The 21,147-nt window shown below is 41.0% G+C and overlaps 2 protein-coding genes across 2 annotated transcripts; both read left to right on the top strand.

Moving 5' to 3' along the window:
• Positions 1–8,377, top strand: lpla (lipoprotein lipase a). The gene is made up of 10 exons (XM_061078819.1): positions 1–223; positions 1,083–1,288; positions 2,064–2,243; positions 2,784–2,895; positions 4,073–4,315; positions 4,945–5,187; positions 6,006–6,126; positions 6,237–6,416; positions 6,518–6,625; positions 7,054–8,377. The coding sequence occupies exons 1-10, from the start codon at positions 127–129 to the stop codon at positions 7,103–7,105; spliced, it is 1,542 nt and encodes a 513-aa protein (XP_060934802.1). The 5' UTR covers positions 1–126; the 3' UTR covers positions 7,106–8,377.
• A 5,855-nt stretch (positions 8,378–14,232) lies between these two features.
• LOC133010348 (lipoprotein lipase) lies at positions 14,233–19,489 on the top strand. Its single transcript, XM_061077892.1, has 10 exons — positions 14,233–14,483; positions 15,328–15,524; positions 15,861–16,040; positions 16,218–16,329; positions 16,435–16,668; positions 16,777–17,019; positions 17,342–17,462; positions 17,681–17,899; positions 17,980–18,075; positions 18,162–19,489. The coding sequence occupies exons 1-10, from the start codon at positions 14,384–14,386 to the stop codon at positions 18,181–18,183; spliced, it is 1,524 nt and encodes a 507-aa protein (XP_060933875.1). The 5' UTR covers positions 14,233–14,383; the 3' UTR covers positions 18,184–19,489.
• Positions 19,490–21,147: the final 1,658 nt, after the last annotated feature.

Below are 21,147 nucleotides of genomic sequence, written 5' to 3'. Positions count from 1 at the left end.
CTTCACCAGTACAGAGAGGTGACCTGTCTGTTCCAACAGTGGATTTACAAGCAGCCTCCAGACAACTTGTTTTTTTTTAAAAAAACAGGACACTTCGTTTTATAGGAAAAATAAAGTCTCAATAATATGGGAGAAGAAAATAGGATTTTTTGGACTGTATGGATAATTTTGGTCAACGTCATTGCAGCTTTTTCTACCACCCCTGAAGCCACCACTGGGTTTGGTAAGATCACTTTTCTTGTTTTCCTGAGATGCCAGGATGTTATTATCATGATCCATTAACGCGTGCCATGCCGTGCCGTGCTGACCGGGAATAACCCCCGTGAACAGCCCCAGGTCTGCAGGTCTGCATCCTATTTCAAACCATGTGTGCATGGGGGGAAAGCCATGTCCCAGGCCTTTTGTCTGAGGAAACACAAGAGGGGGAAAAACCCCTAAAGATTTACAATGAAAAAACGGAATATTCAAAATACTGATAGTAATACGTGAAGTAAATTAACATTGTTTTCAATGCTGCAGTATAAAAATAAGCCGGTTTTGGGGTTTAATTGTAAAAAATCTCTTATTTTTAATCACATTTCTACACTTGAAACAGTTTAGACTTAGAACTCTGGCTATTAAAATGGATTCCATGAATTGGATTTGTTTAGAAGTCAAACTTTTAAATTGAGTTTTAATAAATTTATCTCAACTTTAACAAACAAAAAAAAAAGTACAGTTTTCAGTCCTGAACTTAATGCTGGTAAAAATGCAGGGAAGACAAAAGGGGGCGACACTGTCATGCTCTATGAGTCCGAGCTGTTGCTGCTTGCCTGAGTCACACTAGTGAGATTATTGGTCTGCAGGAAAATAAGTTGCTGTTTATTGAAAACAGTGTGTTTGGCTTCTGCAAATTAACAAGTTGTGTTAACAAGTTTTATTGTTGTATTGATGAACATGTATAGGTAGAGTAATAAACTCTCTGTAAAAACTTTTCCCTGTCAGAAACATGGCTCACATCAGTCCTACATTTCTGACATACCACAACAATCTAATGATCTCTAATGATCTACTTGTGTGTGTGTGTGTTTGTGTTGCCACAGTAAACACTACAGCCTTCACTACTCCGCTGCCAACCACCGCTGAATGGATCACAGACTTCACTGACATTGTGACCAAGTTCTCCCTGCGCACAGCCGACATCCCTGATGATGACATGTGCTACATTGTGGCCGGGAGGCCAGAGACCATTGAGGAGTGTAAATTCAATGACCAGATGCAGAGTTTCATCTTGATACATGGCTGGACGGTATGTCACCCAACATATGTTCCTATAATCACAGGATTATATTAGTCTACTTCTGGGTGAATAAACTGGAACCTGACTGATGGTGTTTTTTGATGACTAATGTTATTAGGGAGTAAAAAACTTCAGACACTGACAAATCAGAAGATTTATATATTTTAAAAAACTGGCAATTATTCATCAGATGTCATTACGTAGCAGGCTTAATATTTTACAGTTACAACCACTAACTTTAGTATTACTTTATTAAAACTGTAGATAACAGGAAATCACAGATATATAGGACTAGAATTAAGAAAGTAGATATGAATTGTCCTTATTTTTTATTCAATAAGATTAGTCTGGTTGTTACAAAAACTTCTGCAGACATGAAATAAGGATTTGTGTCAGTACAACGATGAAACAACCAAATAATTGATGATCATTCTTGAGCCCAGTGCAAACTGTCGAAGCCTGGATTCATCATTAATCTCTTTAAGAATCAGGCAAAATCTGATGAATATGATTCATTCAGCAAACTAATCCTCAAAAGTCCACGTCATTTCTGAGAAAACACACTGACAGAGTTGAGTTAGTGCAAACAGTCCATGCATCTCCTCCCATAATGTGATTTAGTGCCGGTCATGCAACAACATCTGAACCTAATGACACCCTGGCTGCTCTCCAACCACAGGGAGCAGAACGAGGGCCGAGGCCAGAATATATCACGCCATACTGCAGCTGACCTTAGAAATCTGTGTGACCGAGTGTGTGCGTGTGTGTGTGTGTTGTGTTATAGGTAACAGGGATGTTTGAGAGCTGGGTGCCCAAGCTGGTGTCTGCACTGTACGAACGGGTTCCCAACGCTAATGTGATTGTGGTGGACTGGCTGACCCGCGCCAACCAGCACTACTCGACCTCCGCAGCCTACACTAAACTGGTGGGACGTGATGTCGCCAAGTTCGTAACCTGGATACAAGTGAGTGTTCTCACCGAACAGCTGGCTTCCAGCTGAGTCACATTACCTATATCCTCTTTGTTGACTATTGGACTTGGCCTACAGCTTTGGAATGAATCATCGTTATGTTAGTATGACAGCAATGAAATAAGTTGTGATATATATTTTTATTTTTACATAGAAGTGCTGCTGCTGATATGTTTTCCCACATATTATGATCTTGAACATCCCATAAATGCATTTTATAGCCGTGTCTGTGGCTCGCAGCAGCCTCTCTTTACGAGACTCAGTTTTTAGTGTGACACAGCTTTTGAATGAATATCTGAGGCACATTGGCCTCGAGTAACGCTCTCATTTGTTTGTCATTTGATTACGTGACTTCAAACATAAAAGTCTTTCAAAGTCTTGGACAATGTCCAAAAGTCTATTAAGACCCGAACAGAGAGTTGTTTGAGTTTGCCAGGAACATCTCACTCTACTACGGTATTAATCTGAAGCTGTTTTGAAGGTGACATCTTGTCAGGCCTTACCAACACATCTCATTCATCTCTGCCCCCTCAGAATGAGCTGCAGTTGCCCTGGGAGAGGATTCACCTGGTGGGTTACAGTCTGGGAGCACATGTGGCTGGAATTGCTGGCGACCTCACCGACCATAAAATTAGCAGGATCACAGGTGAGAACATCAACAGATACAGACAGTGAAAACATAAGCGGTTGTCAGACATGAACTGTGGGAAATGTCTGGAAAAATTGGGTCCAGACATTCTCCAGAGTTTGCCTTTCACATATAAAGAACCCAGCAGGAGATTGTCCGGCTCAGACACGTTCGTGACAACAAACCTGTGGAGTGTTCAGATGAGGAGTGGTGCCTGGGTAGAGCATGAAGGACATGACATGGAGATTCCACTGCAGAGATCATGTTCAGCACATTCAAACTGCTTTCAACCGTTATCGTCAAAACCCGTCTTTCCAAGAGAACATTTTCTTCTGCGTCTTCTACGTGTATTACACCTCTTTTTCATTCTGAGATATTTGTATTCATTACATTTTTTCAGTTTTATGTCTGTTACATGTAAGAAACATCATCAATTAGCCCACTTTTTCCACTCAAAGTTTTCCTTCTGTGTTCTCACATGGGCTCCCTTAGTTATATTCATCAGGGCGCCGGCCGGAAAGTTCCAGAGAACGTCCGCAGCAGCTGACTCAGATATTTGTGTTCTCACATGCAGCCCCTTTGGATAATGTGGGGAGATTATCTGGAGTTCAGTGCATGTCTGAAAGCAGCTGTAGACACATTAAAGTTCACATTTCTAAAGCATTTCCAGCATTTTACTTATGGTTTGTCAATCATAACTACTTCCTTAAATCAAAGGTGAATTTGGCCTTTATTGGCGCAGCGTTTCACCTCCTCTTTACAAATTAATCAGTCTATTATGACCATTTGTTTTGTTTTTCAGCTACAAGCATCAAACTGATTGGATAGATTTTAAATAGATCTAAATTTACCAATGAATGGATGCAAGCAAACAAACAACCAGTTTCTTCCTGTACTGTAAATGTGAATGTATCCATCTTTCTGAAAGCTTTGAAATCTCTCTGACCTGCTTAGAATAATGGTTGATGGGTTTATTGTGAGAGCGGCAGCCCATTAAGAGCCCACAGTCACTGCTTTGCTAGATCAGTGTTCAGAGCTGCACACGGTGGAAAGAGGCCAAATGAAGCAGATGATTTAATGTGAAGTTTTATTGGTTCAATCATAGATGCGATCTTTCTGTTTTTGTGTCCTCATCCGTGTCCTCATTCTGTAGAGTGGCCACAATAAGTGAAAACGCTTTCCTTCTTCTACGCAGGCCTGGATCCGGCCGGTCCCACCTTCGAGCACGCTGACGAACAGAGCATTCTGTCCCGTGACGATGCCCAGTTCGTGGACGTCCTGCACACCAACACCAGGGGCTCCCCGGACCGCAGCATCGGCATCCAGAGGTCCGTGGGACACATCGATATTTACCCCAACGGAGGCACCTTCCAGCCGGGCTGCGACATCCAGAATATGTTGATGACAATCTCAATGGGGGGGATCAAGGGCCTCCAAAGTAGGTCCCACAAACCCTCCTTGCTGTTTGTTAAGACTTTTAATCACTTTGCTTTAGTTTTAATTAATACAGTTACATTTGTCAGCATCAGGTTATTCAGTCAGTATGTTGGCAAGCATCTACCCTTATCATTAAAGCGTCACCAAGACTACAACGGTCACAGTTAGATTTAGGGAGAAACTGTTTCTCCAGCTGCTCAGACCTGATGGTACCAATCTTCTCCACCTCCTCTGTGTGACACACGGCACCATAAATACACGTCTCTACCCACATTAAAGTGAATGATTGGAGCGATGGTGTTGTACATGGTCAAGAATTGTCACGTATGTTTACACGGTGTCAAAAGACACACTCTATAAAAGCTCTCAGGGGTCACAATTAAAGCATATGTGCATCTACCAGCTACAGATTCCCAGGGAGTCACAGACACTTCATTTGCTGTTGCTAAGTGCTTCAACTGAGTAAGAAGGAACTTAGGGCGAAATGCCATACGGGTCTGCAATTGGTCGACGCTGACGTGTCAGAGTCATAAAAAAAACACGTACGCATGAGGCAGGCATTTTTGACATTGATATTTTTATTGACACATGACGTGCTTTCATTGTATCCTCGCCCTGCGTGTGTTACAGATATGGACCAGCTCGTCAAATGCTCCCACGAGCGCTCAGTCCACCTGTACATCGACTCTCTGCTGAGCACCGAGCAGCAGACCGTGGCGTACCGCTGCAACTCCAAAGAGGCCTTCAACAAGGGAATGTGCCTCAACTGCAGGAAGAACCGCTGCAACAAGCTCGGCTACAACATCAACAAGGTCCGCACCACCCGCAGCACCAAGATGTACCTCAAGACCCGCGACATGATGCCCTACAAAGGTAAATACTGAGAAAAAAAGACACGTAACTTCAAGGAAAATGGTATCTTTCAATGATATTTATGTAGAAAGGACTTGGTACTTTACAATATGATAATAAAAGGATTCAAATGTAATATTTTAGCACAATTCACATAGAAAACGCAACACACATTGCTTCACATAAAGATATAAACACTCCATGCAAACACTTGTGTCCAACAAGTAGCGAGCACTCAGAAGGTCACATGGAGAGCAGGTCATGGGTATTTTAGTGGCTGGGGGTATGCTGGTAACGTGACACCATTGCATATACCAGCAATGGAAAGGTTTATTTAAGATTTAAGTCAGCAGTGTAATTGTGGTGCAGCTGAATGATGATGATGATGATGATGTTTTAGAGATGCTAATGTGTGTTGGAAGCTTTGAATGTTTAGTAAATGTTGTTTTGGTCATAGATGTATTGTATATATGCAGGAGCTTAGTATTTCTAAGAGGGATAAGCTGTTACTTGTAGTTTGATTGGCCATACTCATTATAGATTTGTGATTTATCAGTTTAATTGGGCTTATCAGGCACTCAACAAATTGCACGCACTCGAATAATAACTGGGATGTCAATAATGGTAACAACTAAAACTTTGAAACTTTAAAGCATTACCTGTAAGTGCAGTACTGTGACAGTCACATTAATGTATATTATATTATTATAATATAGTAATAAACCTACTTTAAGTGTCATTCTGAGACGCATGGGCCAGTTGCTGGGAACACGACAAGCTGTGTTTGTGACTGAAGTGTAAACCTGACCCTCAGTAAACTGTTTACTCTGCTCTCACAGTTTTCCATTACCAAGTGAAGATGCATTTCTTCAGTAAGGACCGTCTGAGCTTCACCGAGCAGCCATTGAAGATCTCTCTGTTTGGAACCAGTGGAGAGAAGGAGGACATCCCCTTTGTCCTGTACGTACAATCAGTAAACCAGGTCACACACATGTGTCCTGCACACAGACAGCAAACAGTTCGATCTGAGCAAATGACCTCTGACCATCTCTGCTCCTCTCACCCTGCAGGCCGGTGCTGAATGGTAACGCCACCTTCTCTTTCCTGATCACCACTGACGTCAATATCGGAGACTTGATGATCGTGAAGCTGCGCTGGGAGAAGGACTCAATCATCAGCTGGTCTTTCTGGAGCAGCAGCCAGTTCCACATCCGGAAAATGCGCATCAAGTCTGGGGAGACCCAGTCCAGGTAGGCTGTCAGCAACGTCAGCAACGCCAAGACACAGAATAAACCCGGTGATATTTATGTATTTCCATTGACATCTATGTGTATTTCCTGTGTAATTTCAGGGTGATCTTTAGTCCGAAGGAAGGAGAGTTTGCCTACCTGGTCAGGGGAGGAGATGAAACAGTGTTTGTCAAGTCAAAAGAAGACAACATGAGCCGTAAAGAGAAATTGTAAGTTAAGAAACAGCTTCCTGTATATTGAGTCTGGATGTGCCACCTAGACTAGAGATGTTCCGATACCAGCATCAAAAATGTTAACAATTTGGCAATATTTGAAACGGTGAAACGGCAACGTGTTCCACCTGCAAGACTTTAGTTTCAAGGGGTTGAACTAGTGTTGCCAGTTACAACACCAGCAATATGCCATACCACTTCCATGTAGGGTTGATACAGCTCATGAAACACATTATAAACGTTATTTAATTAGGTGAATCCGTATCGGAACGGTTCTTGGTATCAGAATACCGTATCAGGAAGAGAAAAATGGTATAAGAACATCTCCAGCATGATCAACGAGCCTTGTTACCGTATGTATCATCAGAAGCAGAAGTTCTTCTATTCACTGTGTTTTTCTTTTGTCTGCTTTTTGTTGTCTCTAGGATCCACAAGCTGAAAATGCAAGGGAGTAGTTTTGTGCAGAACAACGCTTGAAGTTGCACTCGATCACACATATCATGCACATTATCCATCTCTTCACACGCAGCCAAAGATGGACAGCACCCTGTGAAAGCCTTGTGTTGCGAATGAGAGAGAGAGAAAGAGATGGAGAGAGGGAGAGAGAGCCACTGCTTAGTCTTTATGATCCTTCCTGCGTGTCTTTACTCAAACTCCCAGTGCAGCCAACACAACCTCGTCCCACTGTGCTGGAAGTCTGTTCACAAGCTCTCCTGTTCGTGATGATGTGCTCACACTTTTATAAATTCACACTCTGAGAAGCTTCCGCTGCATATCTTTGAAATCATTGGTTTTTGTTGAATCTGTCATTTACTGTTTATGCTGATTTATCATGTAATTTCAAACTCTGAACTGATAGGTGTCCTTTGCTTATGTGAACTCGGATTATTGTTAATGTTAGAAAAATGATTCAGAGTGACAGGCATAATTAAGCCACATTTTTTTTTCCCCGCTTTTTGTTTGTTATCGTGCAACTTGATCACTTTGTCCCGAACATTCGTCTACATCTCACCACTAATTCCCAACAATCAACAGGGACCAAAGAAATATTTACTGTCTACTGAACAGAAAATCCCAGTGGTCAATGTACATACCTTTCTTAATCAGTATTATATATATATTTTTTGAATATGAGTTATATGTTGATATCTGATCTCTTGGAGCCTTGCTTTTTCTTTGATTGCGTTTTGGTTATTGTGTCACTGGTCACTTTAAAAGGCTCTTTGTCCCCTGCAGCTGCTTTTGATGTTAAGGTCATTGAGAGTGCCGTCCAGCACGGTCACGCGTTCTTAGGTTTTGTCATGAAAATGAAGGTCACTTTTAATGATCCAGTAATGGCTAAGTGCACTTGAAAACTGAATGAATGGGTCAACAGCGTCTCACCTGAAACAGTTTACCTCTATGACTAAACTCAGTCTATGCCATGCCCTTATTTTGAAAGGTCAAACGTTACAAAATTACTTAAAGAAATTAGAAAATGCAAGCCTTTGTAATATGTGATGGACTGGCCTTCATGATAGCCATAATACATCTCAAGAATACTTCATATTGTATTTATGGAATGTATATTTGTATATTAAGCTGTAATATATTTTGGCAGGCTTCCATTGTCGTGTGTGTTTTTATAAAATGAGATCTAATGCAAAAGGCTTTGGAACGATTGATCAAGCTGGTCTCCATGCAAGCTGTTAAGTGCACTGTATCGAGAAAGAGCCTGGGATGGTTTAATAAAGAGATAATTCAATACTACCGACTGCTCAAGTTGCTTTTATATCATAACTTATTTAAGAGTTTAGGAACTTGAACCAATAATTTGGATCTTTGCTAAATATTATATATACATCATATAATGACAGCTTTGACGATCACATCATTTATTATATACTGCAAACCCCTTAATACTGATGCATTCTACAACAGTTAGTGTTTGTGCAAACTCAATGCATGCTGCCCCTTATGCCTTGATAAGAACAGTTTAGATACAGAACGTACACAGAGCTTACTTTTTTAATTTTTAAGTCCTTTTCATCAGTTCAGCTCCAAAGAGTATAGTGATATACTGTTGCTGAAAATGATCTGAAGTATTTCAATATAAAACATATACATCACATGGAAAAATCACATTACAAAACACCACAATGAGTAGCAAACATTGAGAGTTGAAGGAACTCTGTGGTGTTTGTTTTGTTAACAGACACATTTCATTTCCTACCAGGACACAGAGTACAGGATTGATCTTCAGGATCTGAGAACCACACTGAAGGGATTTCCTTCTTTATATTACATTTCTTAATCCAATTTAATGCATTGCTTACATTCCATACTATGACATTTGGTGAATACATCACTGCTCCTTAAGGAACGATGGTTAATTTCACCCCCAGTTGTATTTTGAGATTATGTGAACATAGTGTGTTAACATGCCAACAACAGCATAAATCCAAATATAAAGCTTGAGCTGAGTCTGACCAGCTGAGGCTAGACCCCGATCTTTACGATTGCATGGACACCTTCAGTGCACGAGCATTTGGTTCTGTTAATTCTTATTGTGTTACAGTTAAAACCTCTTCGACTCAGAACAGAAAACTGCTGTTTACTCTCTGGCAAAAACAAGATCCCGAGTGGACAGACAGGCAGATAAAGGCAAACATCAGTGAGGGATCAGACAGAAGATAAACAGTGCAACAGTCGAAGTGGAGGTCGTCACAGGAAAGGTTCAGACAGGCAAGAGAAATGGCTTGAAAGCTTTGACTGGAACTGGCAAGCAGTGAATTAAACTGCCCTGAATGAAGATATGTGCGTAGATGGGGGAAATGGGAACAGGTTCTTACAGGAAGGTCGAGAAGTGTTGGGGAATCACAGTAATACGGTGGTTACTACAGGGCAGCTGAGTTACTGTATAACGACAGCAGAGATAAACCAGGATGTTGAAAGTTTGCATTTGACTCTAAAATGACCACTAGAGGTTCTAGAGGAACACCTCAGCTATGACAGAGACACTACAGACCGAAAAGGTGTTGTTTTCTGGGGACAGTGTAGTCCAGTTTCGCTTGATCCATCCATTATCTACGGTATACCACTGGTATACTGGTAATGGTATTCATCCATCCACACTCACTTTTACACCTATGAATTTAGAGTCTCCAATTAACCTAACCCCAATCTGCCTGTCATTGGACTGTGGGAGGAAGGCGGAGGACCTGAAGAAAACCCAGGCAGACACAAGGAGAACATGTAACTCTAACAAAAACACCCCCTATGGTTAAGTACAGTATAACAAAGTAGGCTGTGAAGAGGCTGTCACAGTTAAATATGTTACAAGCATAGGCATGTTTCCATATATCATTTGCAAGTATACAATCAGTAGTTTTTTCTCAAGGACAGCTGTGATAGAGTTAAACTGCAGTTACCACACAACCCAAGGTTGTGAAGATATGATGGAACGAGCCTCTGGTCGAAGGCAGGTACAGACATAACATAGGGCACCTTCAACTCTATAGGAAACAGTCTCCCCCTTTTGGAGAGTATTGCATGAAATGTAAATGGGAAGGTGGTGGACTGTTAAGGATAGGGTGCCCAATAGATTTTTTGTAATGGTTTAAACACACTATAGGCATCATAGTGTTAACATGTGTTAACAGTGACAATTTAATTAATAGCATTTAGAAATCGAAATTGTAAATTGTAAAAAAACAGAACGTAATTATTTCAACGTTGGGTGATTTTCTTCTTAAGCTGGATTCAAATCAAAAATATATATTTACATTTTCTAGTGAGCAACAAATGTAGTGCTCTGAGGTCAAACACATGTGACCTCCAATTTGTTCTGTGGCTAAACATGTCCTGTTCAGACACTGACAGTGGATTCTAATGTTAGACACTGCTGCTGTTGATGTGCTGCTTTGACTTCAGTGTCGACACATTGTTCTGATCCATTAAAACCAAACACGGAACCTGCTACAGTTTGTAGCTTCTTGTTGATATTATGAGCTTTGCTACTTTTCCCTCGAGGCTCACAACTGCGTTTACAGTTGTGCTCATCAAACACGAACATCATCGTGGAACGGTCAACATCTGAAGCCTCTCACAGCAGGCCACATCCATGGTGTTTTAATAGTATTGGATCATAACATGTTGTTATCACAAAGCCAGCTTTACTACAAATTCAAAACACATTACGAACCCCCGAGCGAATCCACAGAATGACTGAGGGAAGAAAACATGTTTCACAGTTTCTGTGAAAGTGATTCCCAAGTGATTGGCATTTAACTGAGGAATCAGAAAAATTTTGAGCAACACTTGGGATTTAGACAGTTAATGATTTGATGGATTGTACAAGGAGTAACTTATTCTGCAATTCCTTTTATTTTGAATCATTGTTTTTGTCTTTTTTTTTCACATCTGGTTAAAATGTTTTACTTTCTATGTTAAACTCTGAAACACCATTTGTTTAGAAAAGACAAATGTTCTCTTTTCTGTAACTGTTATTACTCAACAATAAAACATCCCACTATTATATTTGTGCTCTGTATTCTGTACTGGTATCCATTATCTATACAATTACAGCTCCTTATAACATCCTCCATTAAGAATACGTTGTTTCTATACACAGTATTTGACCTCATACAAGGTATCTCTGACATTATCCCTCATACCTTCTGTTGTGTACTTACATTTCTAAAACAACAACACCTGATAAGAAGGAATTTAAGCATGTAGAATTGTGGAAAAAATATTAAGAATAGAGGGAATTTGGATCCTGTTAATATTACAAATATTACCAGTGAGGAGCAGATCCAACCTCCAATGTCCATCATCTCTATCGAGGTGGTCACTGTGGAAATATTCCCTCATATGTGTTGGTGGACACATGTTGTTGAGGCCACAAAGGTGACTTTTAAAACCTGTTCAGTAGCCTGCACTGTTATGTATATGTACACATATACTGCACACCATCACAACATCCAATTCCTGTTTTACATTTGGCAAATAAAACAATTCTGACTAAAGAGAAGAAGGTGTTAGACATTTTGTTGTCTCCAAACTTTAGGGAGTAGTTTCTTCTTATTCACTTTCTCTGTTGGCACTGACTCGCTCTGCCCTTCATCACCTCCTCAACCCAGGAGTCTTTCTCCAGCAAAGATGACATCAGGCTATGAACTGCAGCGCCAGTGAGTGGGAAAACAAGTACAGTCACTGCTTTTCAAGGAAAACCTTGTCATGTTCACAGAAAGAGTAAAAGCTGTTGAATCCAACTTCCATTTGCTCTGCTGTGGGAGCAACATCTGGTGTGTATGTGTGTGTGGAGGAGGAAGAAAGACATAGACATCTGTGCTGATAAGAGCAACATTGTATTAAACAGCCTGTACATGTAGCTTATGCTGCTGCCCTCAGATAAACAAAGGTTTGTGACCCTGAGGTTGGTCATATATCTGCAGGTTTGTACGAATATTTAGTTTTAGATGGATGTGAAGCATTGGGACTGGGCTATGATTGGTTTACAGGGCTCTAGCTTATAGGAATTATAGGAGGCTTCAGATGCTGCAAACCCACCTGACTGAATCCATTGTGATCATGATTTAACATTTTCTAAAATTCACTATGGGATTAAGATTTGTTATGGGATAAGAAAACTGTCCTAATCTTTCCATCAAACTAAAATACAAAACTAAAACTAAAAACCCATTGAACAATATGAAAAGTGAACCATCACAAAGCTGAAAGCAGTACCTTGGTTTTAGCCCATGAAAGTTCACATTTTAAATATCGTCCCTGGTTTTTAAAAATGTATTGATGTAAAATATATATATATATATATCTTTTCCTGTAAGTATAGATTGTTTTTGTAAGACAAATTTCCCATCTAATGTTCTGACGTTTCTGTTAGTATTTATTGTAGCACAAATTTGATGAAAGGTCAAATACCTAGGGTTAGTTTGTTTGATCAATCAATCAATCAATCAATCAATCAATCAATCAATCAATCAATCAATCAATCAATCAATCAATCAATCAGTTTGGGAGTAACAGCAGTTTCCAAGTTTTGTTAAATCAAATACAGATCACAGATTGTGCTTAAAAAGTTAAACTTATTACACCATAATCTTCACACTACTTGATCATTCATCATAATGTCAGTTGTTTGTTGTAACTTGGGTCAACGTGTCACTGTTTGATCGACCTTCACACCAACGCCCTTGAAACTTTTGACCATCAGCTCCTCTGCCAGAGTTTTGGGAAACAAATCATCCAGAGGAAGCCAACTAGTTTGTCATCCTCAATATTGGCACATGATCTCCAGCTGGAGTGTTACTGCATACTAGTCCAGCTGGTGAGTGTAATGCTTGTTGAAATGGGTCAAAGGTCAAAGATCAAAACATTTGAAAAGATGCAAACTGAGTTGGTGATTTGCAATGACATTGCAGGTCAGCCGAGAACTTGACTGTTTTATTGTTTGATATAATGATCGTAAAAAAAGGATAAAACATATAAGAATAAAATAACAATCACTTATATTTTTAAAGTACCTCTTAGATGCAAGCTTAGAACATCTTAAGAAGACGTCTGGCTTTCACAAAGCAGATTTGTTTCTGCCTCTGATGCCATGACAACAGGAGATCAGTGAGGGGCCCCAGAACATCCTCCCAGGCCGTCTGTGTCCTGGAATGTCAGGGAGAGAGTCGGCCATGTAGGTGACCGCTGACACATACTGTACAATGTGAGTTAGACTAAAGCAGCTCCTGTTTCATAAAACACACACAACCTGCAGCATCGATACAACAAACTGTAGACACTGACAACAGTTTACATTATGGGTCTCAAAGTTCATCTGTGGTTATCGTCTAAATACCGTGCTCTTTATCCGAGTGGCTGGTATAATAAAGGGAAAGAAAATCTGAAACTCATCTTCTCAATATTGCGCTTGTCCTGACATTTGACTGTATCTTGTCCTATCTAAAAGTAACCTAATATATATTAAAAACATGTCTTAATTATATTTTGAATGAGGTGAATTATCTTTTCGGATGAAACTCGCTCTACAAATAAAGTTTCATTATTACTTGTCTGTGGAGAACATGCACAGCAATGACAATAGCTGTGTTTTCTGCAGAATCAGAATTATTATTGATCATATTGAAGATTCTCCATTTCCTGGGTCACTGTATGTTCAGCAGTTGCATGTGTACATCGAGTCCAGTTGCCCATATACACATCATACAACTCCTGAACATACTTTTATAGTTTTACATTCGATTTAGCCAATTTAAAAGTGGAATGTCCTTATTATTTTTCACAACAATCAATAAATAATGTAATTTTTAATCAATGAAGTCAGTAGATAGGCAATGAATGATCAGTCTACGCAGGAATCTATTCCTCATGTAGGAGGTGGTACAAACATATTGGCCTATAGTAAAGTGAAATGGTGTATTACTAATGCAACATACTGGTTTTCAATGACAAGCCACACTAAAAACCAGTGATGTTAGTCCTCTAATAAAACAGTGTAATGATTGACTTTACCCATATTTTCCATTCCCCGCCCGGGGCCCGTCAGCCAATGGCAGCTCAGAGGAACTATTTAAGACGCGGCTTGTTCAAGGTGGCTCAGATATCAGCGCTCTGAGCGCAGCAGGACGCACCGGACCACTTCTCAGCAGAAACACTGCACAGGCTCTTCTTCTTCCGCCGCGGCAGCTCGGTTCCATTCATTGTTAACGGTATTTTCTCCACCAGGAAAAGGTTGTGAGAGAAATGAAAGCGTGGCGAGTCGGGTTCTTGGACTTTCTGCTGGTGATCGCAGCTGTGCACAATGTGACGTCCCTGGAAGAGGAGCTCGCCGACTCTATTTTTGGTGAGTTGCCAGTTCAACCTCATTCATTACGCACATCGGCGAGTTTAAAACAGGACTGGAGGGTTTGATAAAAGCGTGTGCGCGCGTGTGTGTGAGTGAGTGTAAGTGTGTGTAGGTGTGTGTGTTTGTGTGTGTGTGTGTGTGTGTGTGTGTGTGTGTGTGTGTGTGTGTGTGGAACTGAGAATAAGTTTAACGGTTTATGAGACGTACTCTACATCACGTGTCTATGACTAAACCGGTCTTTGTGCGTCTTGGCACACACCCAACTTTCCTCTGGCTGTATGATGTCTGAATGAAAAATACAATAAGAATATCCATGTGGAAAACCTCCAGGCAACTCAATTATCAAATGATTAACAGGAAGTGGAAACATCCTCTTTTATGTTTACAACATGGTCCCTAAACATCTCCAAGCCCTGTAAATGTCTCTGTGGTTCCTACATCCACCCCCACTCTGTAATCCAGCAAAACAGTTGAATTGAGTCAACTGACTTTGTCAGGACCACTGGAACTTGGGCAGATTATAGTCGGTGAGGTGGCAGGAACAAAGCTGGGAGACGGTGGTTTCTATGGAGCTCGGTCTGACCAAGTGAACCCCTGTAACCCCAGAGAACTGATCTGGTCTAAGGTAGAAGCTCATTTACTGAGGGGCCCAGAGGGGCTGGAGCTTATTGGAAACAATCACTCAGTCGGCTAGTCAGGCATCTCCAAACTCCCAGAACGTTAGATCCGATTCACACATCTGACAAAAACATCCGCTCCACACAGGAAGCACTCGTGTCTTCTGTCTCTTCTTACATGGTTTAAAATAACAAACATAAACCATAACTTTCTCGTCTTTCAGGTAACTTCCTCGAGCCTCTGAATGACCTCTTCAACCACAAAGATGACAGCAATCATTCTGTGGCCAAATTCTCCCTCCGCAAACCATCCCATCCCGACGATGACCTGTGCTACATCGTTCCTGGAAAGCCTGAGACCCTGACAGCCTGCACCTTCAACAGCACCGCCAAAACCTTTCTAGTAATCCACGGATGGACGGTGAGTGGAGATGCTTCAGCCTGTTGGGACCTGCCCTGGTCTTTAAAACCCCAGAGGGCTTTGTTCACAAACACCTGTGACGGGTTTAGTGTTTCATTATTTCCCCAAATTCTGGTCCCACGATGTCTTGCCAAAGCACATGACTAAGTTTCTTGTCATGCAACAACATGTTATAGTTAATACTACGGAAGAAGTTGGCTTTGATTTGACAATATGCACATCAAAGAAGCTAAATCTACCTGGACAACCAAGAATTTGATTGTTATCAGCATCAATGTCCTTGCTGCAATGTTATAACACATTGTAAATTCAGCGTTCTATGTGTCATTTCAACAGTTGAGTGGTATGTTTGAAAGCTGGGTGGAGAAGTTGGTGTTAGCGCTGTATGAGCGAGAACAGACGGCCAACGTCATCGTAGTGGACTGGCTCAGCTCGGCACAGAACCACTATGTGGTCGCGGCTCAGAAGACCAAAGCAGTCGGGCAGGAGATCGCTCGCTTCATCGACTGGATCGAGGTCAGTGGGAGCAACCGTTCACATCCATATCCATTTTGAGATGTAGATGGTTTTTTAATCACCTCTTATTAAAAGGGACATTCTCTCTGACACAAGATGACATGTAGCAATGACATCTTAAAATGTATAACTGTAAACTATGAAAATGAAAGGGGACATTTCCCTTATTATTTTTAGGAAACCACCAACATTCCTCTGGAGAACATCCACCTGATTGGCTACAGCCTCGGAGCCCATGTGGCAGGATTTGCTGGCAGCCATGCAACCAATAAAGTCGGAAGAATAACTGGTAAAATGAATAGAAGACTCCGACACCTTACATTGTGTGATTTGGTCAATGATGATAAGTGAATAAAGTGAACTGACGGATGATTGGTTAATTCTATGTCTGCAGGTCTGGACCCAGCTGGTCCTGACTTTGAGGGGGAGCACGCTCACAGGCGCCTGTCCCCAGATGATGCTTACTTCGTGGACGTCCTCCACACCTTCACACGGGGCTCCCTGGGTCTCAGCATCGGCATCGAGCAGCCGGTCGGACACGTGGACATTTACCCCAACGGCGGCAGCTTCCAGCCGGGCTGCAACCTCAGGGGCGCCCTTGAGAAGATTGCTAACTTTGGGATGCTCGGTGAGGATAACTTCAAATTGAACAGTCCAAGGCAGTTAGAACATTTATGTGTCTGTTGTGTTCTTTAAGAAGCACACGTATAAATCTCCATCGTTTTCCCCCCCTCAGCGATCACGGATGCAGTCAAGTGTGAACACGAGCGCTCGGTCCACCTGTTCATCGACTCCCTGCTGAACAAGGAGGACGCTGCCCAGGCCTATAGGTGCGGCAGCAGCGACATGTTCAACCGCGGCATGTGTCTCAGCTGCCGCAAGAACCGCTGCAACACGCTGGGCTACGACATCAGCAAGGTCCGCAAGGCACGCAGCGTTCACATGTACACCAAAACACGGGCGTCCATGCCTTTCAGAGGTCAGTGGACTTGAAATGTGTTGTGTCAACTCATCATTGCTGTCACAAACAAACTACTGCACTGTTTCCTCACTTACTCCAGTCAAGTTACCTGATTGTATTATATTGCAAAAACAAGGTCCAACGGCTAAATCTAGAAACACTTCAGCTATTTTCGGTTTGTCACCTGAAGCACTCTACGAAACAGGACAATGTAGTAGTGTCGCTGTGGTGCAAAAGAATTGACACACACCATCTTTACCCAATTTCAACACAACATCTTACAGCTTCAGTAGTCTACATGCATGCTTAACAGTTTCCCACATGTTCTCTCACTCTGCAGTTTACCACTACCAGCTGAAGATCCACTTCTCCAGTAAGGTGAACCGCTCAGAGATGGAGCCTTCGCTCACTGTCTCACTGTACGGAGCCAAAGGAGACGCTGAGAACCTGGAGCTTAAACTGTGAGTTTATAAACCTTTTACAAAACAGAGTTACACAACAGGGACTTGTGTCTTATGAGTTATGTGCTATTTTATAACAGTTACACAGTAGCTTAAGAACCATAAGAGAACCATTACCTGTTACACAGCCACTGTTTGTATTATAGTTTACGGAGCTGAGATCAATAAAACATCATCAAGAGCTTGTTGTAACATTTGTCTCTGTTTGTTTGTGGCAGAAAGGAGAAATTAGCGACAAATAAGACACATTCATTCCTGCTGGTGACAGAGAAGGACATTGGGGACCTGTTGATGCTGAAGTTCAAATGGGAGGAGACAAACGGCTGGTCCGCCTCCAGCATGTTGAAGATGGTTTCCTCTTGGTGGTCCGGCGACTCTGACAGCACCAACATGGAGGTTCACAAGATACGAATTAGAACGGGAGAGACCCAGCAAAAGTAAGTGGAGTAAAAAAAATATATATATATATATATATATATATATATATATAAAACTGATTTGTGAATTTCTTCCTCAGGTTAGTGTTCTGTGTAAAAGACCCTGAAGCTCAGAGCTTATCACAGGAGGTCACATTTGTTAAATGTAAAGATTCGTGGAGGACAATCCCGAAAAGGTGAGTTAGACTCTGTGTTTACTCTGCATTATTACCATTCCTATTAATGACAGATAAATAACAATAAACTTTGTCTCTGTCTGCAGAGTAACTCTGGAGAACCACTGACCTTGAAGAAAAGATCCAACTGTTGAAAACTCTCTGGTTCTTTTTTTAGCACTTAGAAAATAATAATATAAATAATTATTTAAAACAACGTGTATGTAAATTACCGTGTAATATTCTCTAACATCATTGTTGTACTTTGTTTGTTGTACAAAAAGTAAATGTCTTCGGTAAAGATGGATTATTCAGTCAGATTATAGTGACTCTTCAAAGTCTCCTGTGAGACGCAAGAGTCCTGATGACTGAACATACCATAATCCTTCTGGAGGTACAAATGTCCTATTGTGTAAAATACCTCTAGTTACATTGTAAGTCTATAACAAGCACTGTGAAGAATAATGTCCCCCAGACGTATGTCGCCTCTTAAGAGGAGAGGAAAATAATGTTAAATGTGAATTTCTTTAGGTGTTTTATGCAATAGGTTACAATGTAATACCTAATGGATTATCCAACAGAGCATTCACCACTGTGGCTCTCAGCACGAATCGTGACTGTGGGACCTGGTTCAGTGTGCCTTACTGGAAACAGTCGCTAGAAGTACGCTTGTAACATAGCGCTTTTTTGCTGTTTTTATTGTACAAACGTACAATACCCAACATCCTCAAACACCCTTTCTTTTACTGCAGCAACTGTGCAGGAAGACGTTACTCGAAAGCTGTTACCTCAAAGAAAAGCCTGACACTTTGTCTGACATTTTTCTATTATTGTGTCTAAACTTTTGAAGTATGTGGTGTGACATAGAGGCTGTGGTTAATCCCAAGCCACTTTTATGCAGTCAGTTCAAACTGCAAATAAAAGGTACAAACACAGTAATGGGGGGGATTATTGTTCCACCTCTTTTTAAATATTATACTGCAATATTAGGGGGTCATCTGAACTGCAATGTAGCACACTCTCTATAAAAGGGGCTCCAGTGTTGTGACTTTGTTTTGCTGCCTTGGTTCCTTCTTTGCTAAAGATTTCCCAATATTAACTATTAAATTTCCTATAAGAAATATTTAAACCTCAGTTTTTTTAGAGATCTGTACTGTAAACATTGTGATTTCATTTCTACCTACTTTTAAAAAGAGGAGATGTTTCACTTTTGCACTGAAAGCATTCGACAACATTGTACAGTAAATTTAGTGTATATACCATAATAATAATGATAGTGGTGGTTTGGTTTTGTAGTATGGAACACTGTTAGTTATATGTTTTCACCTTTGGAGGAAGTTATTCTGTAAAGTGTATATTTCTACAATCTTTTGTACCAAATGTAAATATTCGCTGTGCTATATAAAGTCTTTAATAAACCAAATCTGCCACCTGAGAGATCGTTCTGACATTTTATTTTAATGCTAAAACAGTGAAATGATGACAAGCTTTCTTTCATCCTCAATTTAATCCGTAAAGATTCCATTGTTATGACTTTTCAACGTATTATCGAAGTCAAATGTGTCTTTGATGCAAAACATTTTGACAATTTAACCTGTGATTCACATCTGTTTTTGATATAAAAGTTATAGGAACTGTTAAAAGTCATAGATTTGAGATTTCGTTGTGCAGGTGTGATACCACTTGAATGTTGACTGTGTCAAGGTGACCAAGAGATAGAATGAATCAGGGTAATTGAGCAAAATCCAAAGACAGCATTAGATTCATCTCACAATGTGGCTGGTAGCTATAACAGTTAAATCATTTGTGTTCACATGCTTTACCTTAATAAAAATACTTCTACAATAACAGTGAAATTAACAACTTTTGTCCGTTCCTTTATGTCCAACTGTCTGACTGACAGCGTGATTGTCATTATTCAATCAATCAAAGGTTCCTGAACCTTCCTTTGGACTGTCAGCCATGGAGCGAGCAGTGGCTTTATTAAAACATGTGTTATATGACTTGAAGAGGAAGAGGAGGTTCATAACCGGGGGTACAAAGATGCTGTTCTATGTCATCCGGAGGAAAGTCCTCTGAGCGTTTGCTAAGGAATCTGTTGGGGGCGCAGGACTTCCTTCGTAGCCCTGATGCGAAGCCTGTCTCTCATTCCGCTAGCGTCTTGTTTGCGATCCTCTAACCTTCACCTAAATTGACGGGCACTAGGCCTGCTAGCCTCCAACTTGCACTTTTTGGCTGAAGCACACTAGAGCATAATCAATTTTTGACCCAACTTGCCCCTTCAGACAATCACAGGGGCATTCCTGAAACTAGTTGGAACAGATTATCTGCCCAAATAATCCTTACGGGTGGGGGTTTAGGAAACAATTTAATGGCACTGGTTGTGTCGTAGCCTCCCCGGTCTGAAATATCGAAAACAGGAAACATATTTGATATACATTCGTAAAACATGTTTGCCAATTCTGAGCATAATTCCACAGTAGCCAATGAGAGTGAGCTGACCGGGAAGCGTCACCAACCGGATGTTGCGTACTTGTGTAGCTGCGACTATAATCAACAGAAAAATACCAATTGACCTCGTCTGCACCAGGCCTCAGTCAGCTAGCATCCTGGCCTTTAGCCTCTAGCATGCAGTCGGCTAACTTCCAGCCTGCTAGCATGTATTCCACCTTACATGGCCTTCAGTGTGTAGAATTTAGTGACATCTAGTGGTGAAGTTGCATATTGCAGCTGAATACCACCTCACCTCACCCTCTCCTTCCAAACATGAAGGAGAACATGCGGTAGCATGCAGTTGTCATAAGAACTCAAGAGGTGTTTAGTTTGTCCAGTTTGGGCTGCTGTTAAAATCATGGTGGCCTCCATACAGAGGACCTGCTCCCGATGTAAGTATAATGTATTTAAATACAAAGGGTCCATTCTAAGGTAAAGAAAACAACTTTTGTACAATTTAGATAATAACACACTTGCGAAAACAACACTGGGATTATTTTATATTCAATGTCTAGATACCATTCACCTAAATCTTACACAATGGAGCTTTAAGTTACTTGATTGTCAGCCAACCCTGCTAGACATCATGTCAGCCAGCAC

Source organism: Limanda limanda, chromosome 9 (genome assembly GCF_963576545.1).
Source record: "Limanda limanda chromosome 9, fLimLim1.1, whole genome shotgun sequence".
In the NCBI taxonomy this organism is placed as follows: Eukaryota; Metazoa; Chordata; class Actinopteri; order Pleuronectiformes; family Pleuronectidae; genus Limanda; species Limanda limanda.
Note: the sequence above shows the minus strand (reverse complement) of the source record. Positions and strands in the feature narration are given on the sequence as shown.

Bases quoted from the DNA above. Each gene is read 5' to 3' on its own strand.
- lpla (XM_061078819.1), top strand. From the start codon at position 127: ATGGGAGAAGAAAATAGGATTTTTTGGACTGTATGGATAATTTTGGTC. The intron at 1,289-2,063 runs GTATGTCACCCA...GTTGTGTTATAG, and splicing joins TCTTGATACATGGCTGGACG to GTAACAGGGATGTTTGAGAG. The intron at 6,127-6,236 runs GTACGTACAATC...CTCACCCTGCAG, and splicing joins GAGGACATCCCCTTTGTCCT to GCCGGTGCTGAATGGTAACG.
- LOC133010348 (XM_061077892.1), top strand. From the start codon at position 14,384: ATGAAAGCGTGGCGAGTCGGGTTCTTGGACTTTCTGCTGGTGATCGCA. The intron at 14,484-15,327 runs GTGAGTTGCCAG...CTCGTCTTTCAG, and splicing joins GCTCGCCGACTCTATTTTTG to GTAACTTCCTCGAGCCTCTG. The intron at 17,020-17,341 runs GTCAGTGGACTT...CTCACTCTGCAG, and splicing joins GGCGTCCATGCCTTTCAGAG to TTTACCACTACCAGCTGAAG.